Below are 16,101 nucleotides of genomic sequence, written 5' to 3' on the forward strand. Positions count from 1 at the left end.
TTTAGCATCTTCTGTTCATCCATTATATGATCTATTCCTTGTGTCTTCTTGTTTGGTTGTTGGATATTTATTTTTGGGCCATATTAAACCTACTACTCTATCAGACCAGAGGATAATTCACGATCACCTACACACTCAAACTAGGGAGACAATGGCATCTGTGCAACCTAACACTAAACATGGATATTTACCTACTCTTGTTTGTCTCTTTGTCTCTAATCTCTCTCTCTCTGCCTCTCTGTCACTCATTTCTGGCTTAATTACATACAATGTCTCTCTATCTCACCAACCCCACCTCCCAAAATTAGCAAGAGAAAGGCCATAATAGTAGTATGACAATTATTTTTTTTGGCGGGTATTGCATTTTTCATTTCTTTTTACAATTCTGGTAGGTAAGGCAGGGGATTTGTGTAACGCGGGTTTTGCAGGATAATATAGATTGATGGCCTTGTCTTTGTTGGTTTCTGCATCCTTACACCTTGGAGTAGACATGTGGTACGGAATCCTTATACACGTAACACATCCATGGCATATGGGCCAAGAAGTATTATACATGAAAAACTCTCACCAGCTAGGCCTGTCTTTCGTTCCTTTCCAACACAACAATCTCAAAGTTGGGCAGCTACGTGCTCTTATATTACCCTTAATGATAGAGAAATCAATACTACTAGCATTTTCAAATTATTTAATTTAACCTAGTTGTATAGGTGTGTTATTTAAAAGACAGAAGATATAATAAAAAAAGTTTAAATAATTAGGATATGGGCTTTGAAATACACTAATCTAACACCCTCTTTATAAATAGAAATGGGGAATAAATAGCACGAGAGAGACTTAAATTCAACATCTTTAGTCGATCCCTTAAATACCATGTTAAGCTATTAATGTTTCTTAGTAATTAATTTGATTAAATATTAATGCTAATATATAGAGAGATTATTTGCATCAAGTGTTTGCTTTTTAGGGCTTCAAATCACAATTCTAGCTGTTGGGCATAAGCAATTCATGGAGCGAATGAATCATCACCATGATAATGAGCACCAAACCAGTTCTATAAAAATGGGGAAGGTGGGCGCTCTTTCTCTGGATTTTTCCAATATGAACTTTAAAAGTGTTTTGATTGTTTGATGTTAATGGAGGTGATTGAAAGTAGCAATTGGGGGGCGAGATTTGTGATAGGGCATGGAAAGATGCATGAATATGGTCTGCCACTTTTGAGCAAAAGAGAGTATGAAGTGGGGTTCTTGTGAACATGGCCAGCTATTCATTAAGGAATCTCCACCCACTCTACCATAACACACCAATCAAATAAACATTCATACTTGCATTGAAATACAATGACATGAGATATATGCAATTTATTAAATTTGGTTCTTAGGTAATGGTTTTTGCAAGTGGCATGATTAAGACTTCAATAGCTGCAGAGAAGATGCAGACCCTGTGCCAATGACTTCCACCCCTTACCTCTATTACATTACCTTACCTTTGAGCACTTTTAAATATGGTTTCTGACTTATAAAATATAAGCTTTTAATAGATTTTTTTTTCTCTAAGATTTCTTTTAAAGTTGGTTATATTTTTAGAACAGATTTTAAGTGTTTTACTTATTTTAAGCAATTATTGAAAATATATAAAAAAAAATGCGCTTTGAAAACTTTTATATTATTTATAAGTATATAGTAGGAAGAATTTTTTTTTTTTTCATTTTTAAGTTTCTAAATAGAATTTTATTTTTAAAAATAATAAAATATTTGAAAGCATCCTCAAACAAACCCTTAAGTTTTAATAATGCAAACTCACCCACAAAAGGCAAATCAAGGGGTCTCTTGGAAATAGAATTACTCATTTTCATCCTCTTTTAACTTTAGAATTGAGTTATTAATGTGGGTATTTGTGTAAATGTGGCTCTAAGTTAAAGAGTATCTCTTGAGTATATCTTGGACCGACTGACTACCTCCACTCACACATTAAAATCTTTAAGACTTAAATAGTAGTGGTTATTGAGTGGGATCAGCTTAAGCACTTTCACCTAATAAAGAAGAAGACCATTCAGAGCTTCTGCAAAGTTGGAAATGGTGGAATTCAGGGAGGGTCTCTATGAGGATTTGGTTTGGTACCCAAGAAATTCTGGTGCCTGTGGGCTGTGGCTGTGGAATTTACAGGCTTTCCCCATGTCTACACATATGCCCTGAAAGAAGTAAAAGAGGCAGATGCCAAACGCCCCCCCCCCACAGAAAGGCCCACATGTCCTACTGCCACCGATCCACAGAACTTTCACTCCCTTTCTTTATGGGAATGTGTAGAAGAAGTTTTAAGAATCAAACTCACTTGCAATCATTTCTCACCAGTCCAAACCTAATGTTTCCTACCCTTTTGAAGTTGTAATTATAGTTTTGTTTGGATCCCAAGAAATAAAAAATAAGGGAAAGAAGATGCCATTCTTTATCTCAACTTGTGTTGCATTACTCTTAAAGAATTCATAGGCTGCTCACAATTTAGAATAGGCAAAACTCTTGAGTTCTACCATGAAAACTTAGATAAATTATGAGGTGGTTGAGATACCTTTTTATTGGTTAGGTCACTTTGAAAAAATCTAGAATGAGAGTACTTTTTTAAAGATCAATGTGGGCTTGATTTTGTCTGATGGACCCAGCTCCCTTTGTGGGGCTTTTTGCACAACCACAGCAATTTTTTTTTTTTTAAATCATTTTATAAAAATAATTCTAAAGTTATTGCAGTTGGTGTGAAATTGAATTCTCCTTAAAAGTTCCATATAAACAATAAATTTTTCTATTAAAAAAATGAATTTGTATTTTGAAAAGATAATTTTGTGTAAAGACAGTTTGAATTTAGTGAACTCATTTGAAAAAAAAAATGAATTAAATATAAAAATAAACTTAAACTTTTAAAAGATAAATTGAATATAAAAAGGAAAAAAATATGGTAAGAGAGAGTTTGTTTATATTTGGTTTTGAGAAAATACTTAATAAAAAAATTATTAAGGAAAATTATATTTTTATGTTTGATTTTATTATAAAAATATATATATATATATATATATATATATATATATATATATATATTTTTCTCAGAATTTGGCATAAATTTTTCAAAAATCAAATATAGGCTTACATCCTCTACAGTAGGACCTTGTCTTTCTTCCATGTTGTGCAGTCAATTTGCCTATTCTAGTACAGTCTTACACACTCCCAGGAGTAAAAAGTGGGGCAAATGGTTTTCCCCCTCCCTGATTTAATGGTTCCAAATTCCCACAGCTGGAAGAGGATTTGAAATCAACTTCTTTTGACGAAACCTTGCATCACCTACACTGGTCTTCATTTCCCACTGTGAAAGAGAGAGAGAGAGAGAGAGAGAGCATCATTCACACTTTATAGCTAGATTTTTCATTTTCCAAGGCTTGGGTGGAAGCTTTTGCAGTGGGATTGGCATTGAGAAAATGACAAAAGACAGAGGCCAAGACCAATTGGCACCCAAATGGGACACAGGAAATATTGCTAACTGATCTCTTTTCCTTTGGTTTTTTCTCCGGGTCCTCCTCCTATACTACTATTATTATTCTCAAATACAAGGGTCCAAAGACTTAGAATTGGCTCAAACATTGACATGGTACAATTGCTCCTGAGCCCTGACAGCCCAATCGCAGGCCTCCAAGTCTTGGATTTCCATTTTCTTTGAAAATGACAAGTGGAAATTCAGTGAATTATAGCTTCCTAGTTGCTTCCATTCTTGATTAGGCAAAGCCCCTGAGAAATCACTAGCCTACCTCTTTCACTGTTTCCTTACCACTAAATTCTTTTGGTGGAGAAGTGTGGGGTTCTCTGCTTTCATTTTTTAAACAAATATATAAGTGAATTGTTTATTCACTTAGACTATGTGGGTGTTTGATAACCTAACATAACAAATTAAAATGATTTAATAACTTAATTTAAGTTATTAAATACATTAAGTATATTTGATAAAATAATTTAATGATATGGTTTAAAATAAAAAGTAATTTTAAAATTTTAAATTTATATCTTTATTTTACCTTTTCACTTTTATTGTCTCAATTAACTCCATGATCTCTTTTGTTACGGCATGATTTCCACTGTTATTCAACATTTTTATCATAATTATAATTTATGAAGATAAATATATTAATTTGATGATTTATAATAAGTTTTAAGTTAATTTTATCAAATAAACTTAATACTTAAAGTTAAAAAAATGAGTAATAAATTTTAAATTAATTTAAATATAATTTAACTTAAAATCAACTTAAACCATGAAGCAACAAATATTAAATTATATCAAAACTCCTACAATTATATTTGATTCTATAAAAGTTTGAAAGAAAATATATAGAAAAGAAAATAAAAAATTAAATTTAAAATTAATAAATTATTTTTATATATTATTTTAAATTCATTTCCATTTTTTTTATAAATGTTTCAAAACAATTTTAAAATATATAAAATTTTAATTATATATTTTTCATGACTCAGAGGTAAATCTTATATTTTATTATTGTGAACAACATCCTAATCCGATTCACGGGTCCACTGAGTTGGTTGAGGCTCTTATCTCATGAGGGTGACACCACAAATTTAGTACATTTCCATGACACGTCCTGCAGACCAATGCCAAGCTTTCAGCGTTTTCCCCATTAAGACTCATCCCTAACTCCTCACCTCACCTTCTCATAATTTCATCCTTGAAATTTGATGAGACATTCCAGCCCCACACTCCCCTGCTGCAAGCCTGCAACTTGCAAGATTCATGAGACTTGAGACTTTCCTTTACATGATCAACCCACTTTTTTTTTTTTTTATTCTCTCATTTTTCTTAATTTCTCCCAAAAAAGTCTTATTGGAAGTGATTACTAGAATCTGATTTGAGATTACTTTCTATTTTTAGCCCCAAATAAGACTAAAATATCAATTTTTAAATCATCTATTAACTACCAAAATCTTTTTTTTAAAGATAATTTCTATTTTTAGCTCCAAATAAGACCAAAATTATCTAATAAATGCCAAGATCTCTTTTTATTTTTAGCTTCAAATAAAACTAAAGTCACAATTTCTAATTTATCAATTAAACTTTTTTTAAGTCACAATTTTTTGAAAGTCTTTGATTAAATTTAAAAAAGGGTTATTGACTTTTTAAAACTCAATTGAAGTGGGGCTTTTAAGTTCTAACTTAAGAATGACTTCAAATAATTATAAACTTTTGTAACATTTAGAAGACTTCTCATCATTCCTTAAACTCATTCATACAAGTCTAAAGCTCTCCCAATATGAAAAGAAAAGTGACAACTCCTGAAAATCATACAAATCCAAGTGGGGAGTGGTTGCAAACCTCTAATTTACCTTCTTTTTTTTATTTGACTTTTTGTATTTTATGGTTACAACTTAAAAGAAATGAACCACAATATTTGTTTTGTCTTCCTTGCAAATCACCCTCCAAGACCCCTCTATGCCTCCGACAGGCCTATAAAATAAGATTCATATTCCAGTACCAACCGCCAACCATGAATTTTTTAAATATTTTCTTTCATCCCAAATCTTCTAGTGGTTTTTTGACATGTTCTACAAATTTATCATTATGTGGGGCCTCCGATCCTCATCTTGTTGCTTATTTTTTTTTATATGGCAAATTCTGATTTTATCTTCTTCCTTCCTCTCCTCTCCACTAAATTTTGGGAGGACAAACTCGATAATCCCTGCTGCCCCACCTCTCAAATTCACCACAGAAATCACCCGTGGATTCTCACCACCAGAAAAACGGAAGAATGAAATTAATATTTAATATTAAAAATAATTTATGATACCTTTTCATGGAAAAAGAGAATGAAAAATCAGATGCAGTGTGCTGGGTTCGGATTTTTGAGTGGCTTTTTGGGTACACCATAAAGAAAACCTTAAACAATAATGGCCGATGAAGGATGTTTCACCAAAATTCTCTGCTCATCTCCATGATCCATATAAGAAAAGTACGGGAATTTGATTAACCATATCAAATATAATATATTTACAGGAAAACACCAAAATTTCCATATATTTGTCTAAAAGCCCTAACAAAATCAGTAATCACAAAGCAAGCAGCCAGCCACTGGAGATAGCCTCGTAGGCATGGAGGATCTGAGGTTCTAGAAGGGATGGAGATTCCTACTCAAGCCGTTCACATTTGCGAAGAATCCTACCAGATCTTGCCTGTACGGAAGAAACGACCGCCGTCGATCACCTTCCTTCTTTGCCGCTGTGTTGTTTTTCCGGTTTGCTGACGTCGCATTCTCCCGGGCTACTGCTTTTGGCTTAGGTTTTCCGGCGCCCGAGGGGGCTTCCTTTTCTGCTTTTTTCTTCATGCTGGAGTTCGGAGTGAGGAAGACGAAAGTGTCCTTGCCGTCGCTGTTGCTCCGGTGGAGGAAGTCGCGGAACTTCCACCGTTTCGATGATCCCGTGGAGTTGCTCTTCCTGCACCTTGCCGGTGGAGACTCCGCCGCCTTGGGCGTCCACACGCAGTACGTCCCTGCCGGCACTCCCTCGAGCTCGTCAGCCTCCGATGACGAGCACGAACCCGTTCCTCTCTCCTCTATCAAAAGCTTCCTCAAAGGACGCCGAATCGATGCCGGAGTCGGCGGCTTTACGGAAACATCCTGGTTCTGCCCCTCGCCTAGCAGTAAATCCCTGTTAAAAATCGGAAAAACCGGCCGAATCTGGCCGTTGTAGAAAATCTCATCCGCCGAAATCGGCGACGTCTCCGGCTCCCTCCACACAAAAGCAAACTCTGAATCATCATCACCATCACCATCGACCTCATCCTCTTTCACGTCTTCATCATCATTTCCACTTTTAACTTCGGAGAAAAGAGCGGATTCCTCATCACCTTCTTTAACTTGCAAAGAATGAATGGATTCCTCAAGATCATTTCCAGCTTCAATTTCGGTTTGAAACTCCGACTCTCCCAACTCTTCAATAATCCTGGCAGCAATCTCAGCAAGCCTGCCGGAGTTGTAGCTGTTGAAGCTGGGCGAAAGACCTAGCACTGGACTCCGCTGCATTTCGACCCCACAATCCATAGATAACAACGCAGAAACAAAGAGAAACCGAGAGAATATATTGGGAGGGGAGAGAGAGGGAAGGGTGCGTTTGGTAGAAATGACCGAAAGTGTGGGTGCTTTGGTGCTCGAATAAATAGGCGGAAGTAGTTGTGGAAACTGCCTCCTCATATGCTACTATGCAATGAGAGTCGAGACGATGCTCTTTCTTTTGAAAGCGAAAGAGATATGCACATACATATACGATATACTCATATACCCCACACCAGGGATTAAGAGACGGAACCTACGCGCTTTCAAGGCTCTGTTTGTTGGCGCCCCAATTCTTTCCTTGCTTATTACGTAACACGTGTTACTCTATCAACTCACACCTGTTCCCTATGTTTTCAGACGCCGACGTCTTTGGGTGTATGTGCTCACACACTTTTAGATCCTGCAGATATTACTCTCCGTCCCTTGATCTGCTCCTTAATGACGTCCCTTCTACACGCAGTTGTAAGAAAGGTGAACACTAGGGGTATTAATATAATTTCATCCGCGCCTCCTTTATCCCTTTTTAGGTAAAAAGACGGTGGGTTACAAACTTACAGATGTGGAGCGTATTGTACACTCGTCTTGAGGGACCATCATTGGACACGTGTACTTTCGTTAGCCTCTGCATCAGCTGTGACATTGGCTTTCTGCCACGTAATAACATAATTCCGAGTAATTTGAGAAAAAATGCAGTTCAACAAAAATCTATTTTCTCACCCGAATTACAATTGATGCTTGGTAGGCACGCAAACGACGCTCATGCTCATAATTGGACGGAAATTACTCATTGTTGAAGCCTTCAACGTTCAGGTATCATTACTACTCTGCTTTCATTTTTGTCCTCAACCTTCCAACTGCTTGCAAGGAACCCGGAAATTACAAAAAATTATGACCATTAAAATGTTAAAAATTTTAAAATTCGTTTCGGTATTTTTATATTAAAAACATAATCATTATATTTGATATATGAAATAGAATAAAAAAATAAATATTATATTTATTCAATATTTGATAAGTAATAACATATGATAAGTCAAGTCATCGAGATTAATCATTATATAAGTGGTAGGATACATCATTTACTTTTTTTTTTTAATCCTTTTTACTTGGGGATCGAGATTATATAAGTTCTAGGATACATCATTTACTTTTTTTTTTTTAATCCTTTTTACTTGGGGATATGTTATTCTCATACTAAAATATAAAATATGCATATCAAAGTATCATAAATTTATTTTTATTAATTTTTTTATATATATTTATTTTGAAAAATAATATTTTTTTATTATAACTTAAATTTCTTGTTAAATAAAAAGAATTGAAAAAATATTTATAAAATAATATAACATAAAAAAAATTTATTTGTAAAGTTTAAATATTTTAATTATGAATATTCTTAAATATAAGAGATTTTTTTAAAAAATATAAATATTAAAATGTGATATAAAATTTATTTTAAATATTAAAAATAATATATATTTCATAATTTTTTTTTATTTCACAAAATTAATCGATTAAAATATGATTTTCATATTTTTGATACACATATCCTATCTTATCTTATCCCATCAACCAAGTGTAATTTATAAAAATAAAATTATCATATCTTTTTATTATCATCGATATTATTATTATTTTTGAATGAATGCATATATTTATGTGTATGAATTGACTTGTTATCTTAGTTTTACTTATAATTAAAAAAAGAAGGAAGAAAGAAAAACCATCCCATTCTTACTGACCAAATAAAATTAAGTTAAGGTTGATGCGCGTATGAAAATGATTTAGATCAACATCAAGGTTGGTGCCTTCTAGAGGAGCAAGAGGAAGGTATTTATAGAGGAAAAAACTGGGAGTCGCACGAGGTGACGTTTGTAGATAATAAAACCTTGGTTTGGAAGTAAACCGACCTTTAATCTGCATGATTCCGACAATTTTCCAATTATTAAACGTGCCATAACATCAAGAAAAAACCATGGATGAAAATTTTGGAAAATTTCACATATCGACCATCGGCGAAACGAAAAAGACAGATGAAAATTTGATGAAGCGATTTTTCAAAAAAAACAAGTATAAACTTACCTTGAATGACCAATAGACTTTCTATTTAATAAATAATATGCACTATATATATATATATATATATATATATATATATATATATATATATATATATATATATATATATAGTAAAACTATAAAAAATATTATCATAAATAAATTAATTTTAATTATTTTATTTTAAAGTTTTATTTAATTAATCACTAAAAATGTAAAACCTATCATTTTTATATCATTTATATATTAATTAAATATAAAAATAAAAATATTAAAAAAATTCAAACATATATCATAATTTATTTTATATAATTTAATACAATTAAAATTAAATGAATTATAATTTTAAAATGAGATATATTATAATCAAATATCACAATATTATTGTCAAATAATATTTCATGTAATTTAATAAATTTATAAAATTATTATAATATATATATATATATATATATATATATATATATATATATATATATATATATATATATATATATTAGAGTTTTTCTCAATATTTTTATAAGTTTTGATTAATTTTAGATTATCTAATTTTTTTTTAAATATCCGTGATATATTTTCGATATATTTATAAAATTAAAATATTAATATATTCGTAATTACATGTATTTTCATAAATGAACTGATTTTATCAATTGTATAATTGTTAGACAAATTCAAGCTCAATCAAAATTTCTGACGTACAAAGATAAACGTATCATTGGAGTGCACGATAAAAATAACAATAAATCAAAATAATAGTTAATATCAGCTTATAAAAAAGAAAAACAATCAATTGTATGAGAGGTCTTTTCGTGATCCAACATTTTGTAGACCACCAGATATATTTGTAATTTTAAATGGGTTTGTCTTAGAATATTGAAAAAATTGTGACGCAACATATGACATGGACTATATAATATATATTATTATATTCACTAAGCTAAGATTTTGGGGAATCATCAGGTATTAAGTTGAAGGGGTCTACATTTACGGATCATCTGACGTGGCAGAATGTAATTGGGCGTGTTGCATCACCTCATACAATGATAAAACAATGAATTGAGTTGAATGGGAATGGAAATGCTTGAGGAACGTGGGGAGAGAGGGGATGGATTAGAGAGAAGCTTGAGAGTGAAGGGTGGTGCAGACTGCAGAGAGATTGGTGGCGTGACGTGGTAGTTAGGCTTGTCGCTAGTGAAAAGGAAAAGTGAGTGTAAAATCGTGGGATTTGGCATGATTAGTGCACTTAACGTCATTATCATGCTGTAGCGGCATTGTCCCTCCGGGCTTTTTGACATTGAGATATCTATCGTACCATTCATTTATTCCTAGGGGTAGGGGAAGAAGCCCTTCATCTTCGCACCCTTCTTCCACCTATGGAGTAGGTAAATTCCATGCACCATACTCTTATTAGCTTTTATATTTGTTTTACGATTTTGGTGTAATTTTTAAGTTCAAGGCAACGAGAGGTTCTCTGCTTAATAATAAGATTATAAACTATTTAAGATAGACTTGATTATTATAATATTAAGATATCTTACATGCGATAAATGTAGTTATTAAAAGTACTACATTCTTGCTAAATTTATTAATCACTTTGAATGGTCAATGATTATTGTATGGTGTTAATTATTGCATTGAAATAATTACATATACTTATTTTCGTAGTCCCTAATATTTCCTTTAGTTCGTAAGAAATATTTGGTGGCAAAGAGACTTTATCAATTTTTTTAGGATGGTTAAAGGGGATTTTCGAAGATTAGGAGAGTATTCATATGAGTGTCAAGGGTACTTTAAATCCTTTTACTATGACAAAGAATAACAATACCAAATAGGGGAAGTTTAAGAGAGGGAATGAAAAGAGCAAGCTTTAGGGCAAATAATTCCTCTGACTTTTTTAGAATAGTGGAAAAAGAATGGTTAGACTATCTAAGGAAATGAAGGTACACATCATATTCTTACTATTGAACATATGGTGGTAGATTTTGTCAATTATGATGGATAGACTCTAAGTTAAATATTTATAATTATTTATAAAGTTTTCATTCTTATATTTGTGATTACCGATATTTTCATCATTGATTAGGATATGAAGGTTTGTCTTTTTTACACTTGCTTCCGACTAACATTTCTTGTTGTTGTCAGTCCCATTCACTAGTTTTTAAGGCTCGAACTACAACTCAATAAGCATCGTGTTCATCGGGTGCATATAAATCCAATACATGTAGACATCATCATCATCATTCTTATCTATAACATGTTTGTGACTCCTTTCCATTATGCCACATAATTGAACTCAAATTTCTTAAATATCTATAACTTTGTTTTTGCTTTACTTTTTTGATGTAAAAGATCTCTTATATCTTGTTTCACTTCAAGACACTTTAGGACACTTTTTGCTGTTTGAGTTTGGGTCTGTATGCGATAAATAAAACTTAAATTGAGTGATGCTTCCACTCTTAATTAGCAAACCACAATAGTTACAAATTGCGTCATTTTTGTCCCATTCCATAGGTGTACAATGCCTTCTTCTGGGATGACATCCCATTGTGCTACTCCTACCCACACTTGCAATTCCACTTCCATTAGCCATTCCCTATAACTTGTAAATATTTATATATAAATCCATAAATGCATGTTGAGGTTACACTATTGAAACTATACTAATTAAGTGATCAAAATGTAGAGCTATGCATATAAATGAAATTGGGAATACATTAAACTATAATTGAAGTTGAATATAAAACTAATATTAAATTTAATTATAACCAAAAGTTGAATAAACTGAAAATGTACTAATTGGGTGATTAAAATGTAAAGCTATGCATATAAATGAAATTAGATATACAATTTACTATAATTTAACTTAAATATAAAATTAACATTAAATTTAATTATAATTAAAAGTGAACGATGCATAACATGAAATTGAATAAATAATTGACTATAATTTAATTTCAATACTATACTAATTTTAATAAATACTAAAATCAAACCATTATTTTAAATTACTTAAATCTATTGAAACATCTAATTTAAATACTATGATAATTTTTAAATTACTAAAATTAAACTAATATTAAGTTAATTGCAGTTGAAAGTGAACTATAACATGAATTAAACCACAAATTTAATTTACTTAAATCTATTGAAAATGTACTAATTAGGTTATTTAAATATAAATATATAATAGACATTCAAACCTGACAATATAATTAAAGATTAATATGAAACCATTATTAAAATTGAACTAATAATTTCAATCATTAAAATTATTTAATTCTACTAATTAAATTATTTTAATTGAATTACATACATACCTTAAAAGTAATCGAGCAACCTTGATTTGGAACTATTCCACAACTTAAGCAACAAATTCCCAAAATTATAAAATTTTGAGAGCAATCATAACTAAAATTTGAGCAATAAGAGATAAAAAAAACTTTGAATTGAATTCTAGATTAAATGGATTGAGAATCAAGTATTTATAGAAATTTTTTGGGCCAAACTAGTCGTTGAAAGGTCAATTTAACGTTATAATTTATTTCTAACTATTGGATCAAAATCTAGATGAAATTTAATTGTTAGATCTTCAAATAGTTGTTGGAATTGGTCCTGGTCGTTAGATCAAGCTCTAGATTGAATTTTGGCTCTTGGATTTTTTTTTTTTACCATTGGATCATGGCGTAAATGTCACACCCCAAAACCCACTCCAAGGGCATGACAGTCATTTCACACCTCAAGCCCAAATGATCAAAGTGAAAACGACACAAACATTCATATTGTAACTGAAAATTACCAATTATCAATTTTTTGTTCAGAGTAGTAAAATAAATAAATTCTATGATCCCCAAATCTCAACTTTAAAATTAACACATCAACCATAATGTTATTGTAAAAATAACTCCAAATTCAAATAAGTTAAATAGGAAATTAAATTTTAACATCTAAACAATGTCCAAAATAAAGTTTGAACCAAAATCCTAGTAAAGAAAAATTCCTTAACCTAGCTATCACTTCTCGCCCGAACTGAGAGTACTTGAAAAATTATCAACGAATGAAGATGAACTTAAAGCTCAATAAGAAACATCAATACAGTTTCATTAATAAAATATTTTTAATTATAATTACAAATAAGAGATATAACATATATTCATTTTCATAAAAACTTTTGGGTTAAACATGCTAATATATTCAAAACTTTTCAACAAAACTTTCTTATAACCAATTCAAAACAATTTATTATCAAAACCAAATCAAATACATTCAAAATATTTTTGCTCTGGTTATCAAATAACAAATGGTGTCCAATTAGGTGGGACTTCGCAAATGAGTGACTAGTTTCAAATTTGTTTTAGTTAAGGTGAACAAAACCAAATGTGAACAATTATAACCCGTTGACTAGGGCCATATAATATCAACTATTATAACCCGTCGATTAGGGCTGAATATGTCAACAATTATAACCTGTTGACTAAGGTCATATAATCTAGAGTAAACACTTTATTTCATTAATTCAAACTTGCAAAACAAAATATCATATCTCTAAAATTTTTCACTTTTCATAAATAAATAAAGAAGATTCTCAAATATACTTTCCATACAAAACACATATTTGATACTGGAGATCAAGTGAAAGAGTTTGCAAATTTAAAGTTCTTTAGTAGAGTCAGGTCCGCCTAAGGGTGGTCGTAGATCAGGCTGATTGAAGATCAGAAGTGCTCTACGATCAGGCTGATTGTAAATCAGGGTGGAAGAGGTGTTTATAAGGGGTTTGGTAAGGTCCCTCAGGCCAAGTCCATCCAAGGCTCTCCCAGGTCGCTCATCCATGCAAAAAGATAAAAATAATATTTTTACATATTTCAAAATACAATATAAAAAGGAAATTATTTTATTCTATAAAAATTTACATTAATTTCCCTTACCTTGAAGAAGTACTAAAAAACTTGAAGTATTTAGCTTGACGAATTTACTCATCACTTAACATAATATCATACACAATATTGATTATTGATTATTTATCTAAATATATAAATTTGATAATCTTAAAAATATTTTATTAAGTATTAGGGATCCTAATTAATTTCTCATATTAATATTATTACCATCCAATATTATTTTCAACTTCCTAAACAATAATTTATTTCTTTATTCTAACTTATCTAAATTAAATCTTTTAAGAATATTTATTTGTATTAATCTATTATTACTAATATTTAAATCTCTTACTGAAACTTAACAAATACCCCATGCAATTCTTTTTCTTCTTTTTTTTCAACATGCCAAATTCTTCCTACACATCTTTCATCATTTTTTTTCCTCTCTAAAGTAAAAAATTTTAACCTCCATACTCACAAATTTGATGTAATTTTCATGTCCGAAACTATATAATTTTATATTTTATTTTATATTTTATCTAGATCCATTCATTTGAGTAATCAAAATTTATCGATTTCCATTAATAAATCAAACTATGTTCATAAAATTTTAATCTTTTTAACCTAGAAATTAATTAAACGAACTCTAATCAAAATTGAGATATTCCAAAGAATATCCAAAGTGTTCAAAACTAATTAACGAATATAAAATATTAATTTAAGGATTAAAAATCTTACTTGAAAAATTGATCTTCAAACTCTAAACCTCCAAATCTTCAGCCCTATGCTCTCTAATATTTCTAATCTATGTGTAAAAGAGTTTTCTGAATAGAGAAGATAAGAAAGATCTAAGTTATTTCTAGGGGTTTTAAATACGAAAAAACCTTTTCACCCTTATTAAATTACTTTAATTAATTAATATTTTCTAAATTATGATTTTACCCCTAAATTGGGTTTTGGGCATTATAGTAAATCTAGTTGTTGGATCACTCATTGCAAATCCAGATTGTTGGATTAAATCCAATTCCTTCATAAAAAGTCTTTGACTTTTTACCGATTTGTCGACAAGTTTCTTCCACCACACAATCTTCCATAGATTTGTAACCAATAAATCATCATTTACTAATATATCAACGATGTATTAGTGATTTTTTGTCGACTTTATGGATAGATCACCTAGTCGACTTTTGGCCTGTGTGTTTCACTTCGGTCCCAACCAATACAAGATATATATTCGATATATCAACAATATATTTCAAAATTTTCATCCATGTTTGGAAGCAAGGTGTGAGACATATCATTTTGTAGGTTATCCAAGATGAACTCCTGTGTCATTACTTTTATAGTCAACCCAACTAAAAGGAATTTGTTAACACAAATGTTGGATTTATGGAAGAAGACTATATGATAAGTTATAAGGTGAATGCTGACATACATTGAAAAAAACTAGAAAATAGTCTCACATTGCATATGATACTATGGATTTAGGGAGTACAAACACATTCCGTTCTTAATATTTCTAGTACTTAAGTGTCTCACTATAGCGGAAGAGATGTATCCCATAGATTATAATGAAGCAATGAAAGATGTTGATGCTCATTTATAATGAGTTATGGAGGGAAAGTTAAAATCTTCATGTTCTAACATAGTTTGGATTCTTATAGGAACACTTGAAGGGATAAAACCCATAAGTATAAGTGGATTTAAAAGAGGGAGAAATGAGTGAATGGAAAACTTAAAGACTTATATGGCTAAGGTTGTAGCTAAAGGTTATGATCTAAAACATGTTTTCAATTATGAGGAAACCGTCTCATAATAACCATGCTGAAATCCATTATAGTACTCTTATCCATTATGATACATTTTGAGTATGAGATATGATAGATGGATGTCAAGATAACATTCTTGAATGGTTATCTTGATAAAATCATATATGAAGCAACTAGATGATTTCAAAGCAAAGGGCATAGAAACATCTAGCATGCAAGTTGCATAAATTCATTTATGGATTAATGTAAGCATGTCACTCATTGAACAAGTGTTTTGATTAGGAAATTAAGGCCTTTAGCTTTGATT

At 30.9% G+C, this 16,101-nt stretch overlaps 1 protein-coding gene across 1 annotated transcript; it reads right to left on the reverse strand.

Moving 5' to 3' along the window:
• Positions 1 to 6,148: 6,148 nt before the first annotated feature.
• On the reverse strand, positions 6,149 to 7,060 carry LOC117904078. Its single transcript, XM_034816601.1, has one exon. The coding sequence runs from the start codon at positions 7,058 to 7,060 to the stop codon at positions 6,149 to 6,151; it is 912 nt and encodes a 303-aa protein (XP_034672492.1).
• Between the last annotated feature and the right edge of the window lie 9,041 nt (positions 7,061 to 16,101).

The sequence above is a fragment of the Vitis riparia genome, chromosome 17, assembly GCF_004353265.1.
Source record: "Vitis riparia cultivar Riparia Gloire de Montpellier isolate 1030 chromosome 17, EGFV_Vit.rip_1.0, whole genome shotgun sequence".
NCBI classification, from domain to species: domain Eukaryota; kingdom Viridiplantae; phylum Streptophyta; class Magnoliopsida; order Vitales; family Vitaceae; genus Vitis; species Vitis riparia.

Coding starts and splice junctions, on each gene's coding strand:
- LOC117904078 (XM_034816601.1), bottom strand. CDS start 7,060: ATGCAGCGGAGTCCAGTGCTAGGTCTTTCGCCCAGCTTCAACAGCTAC.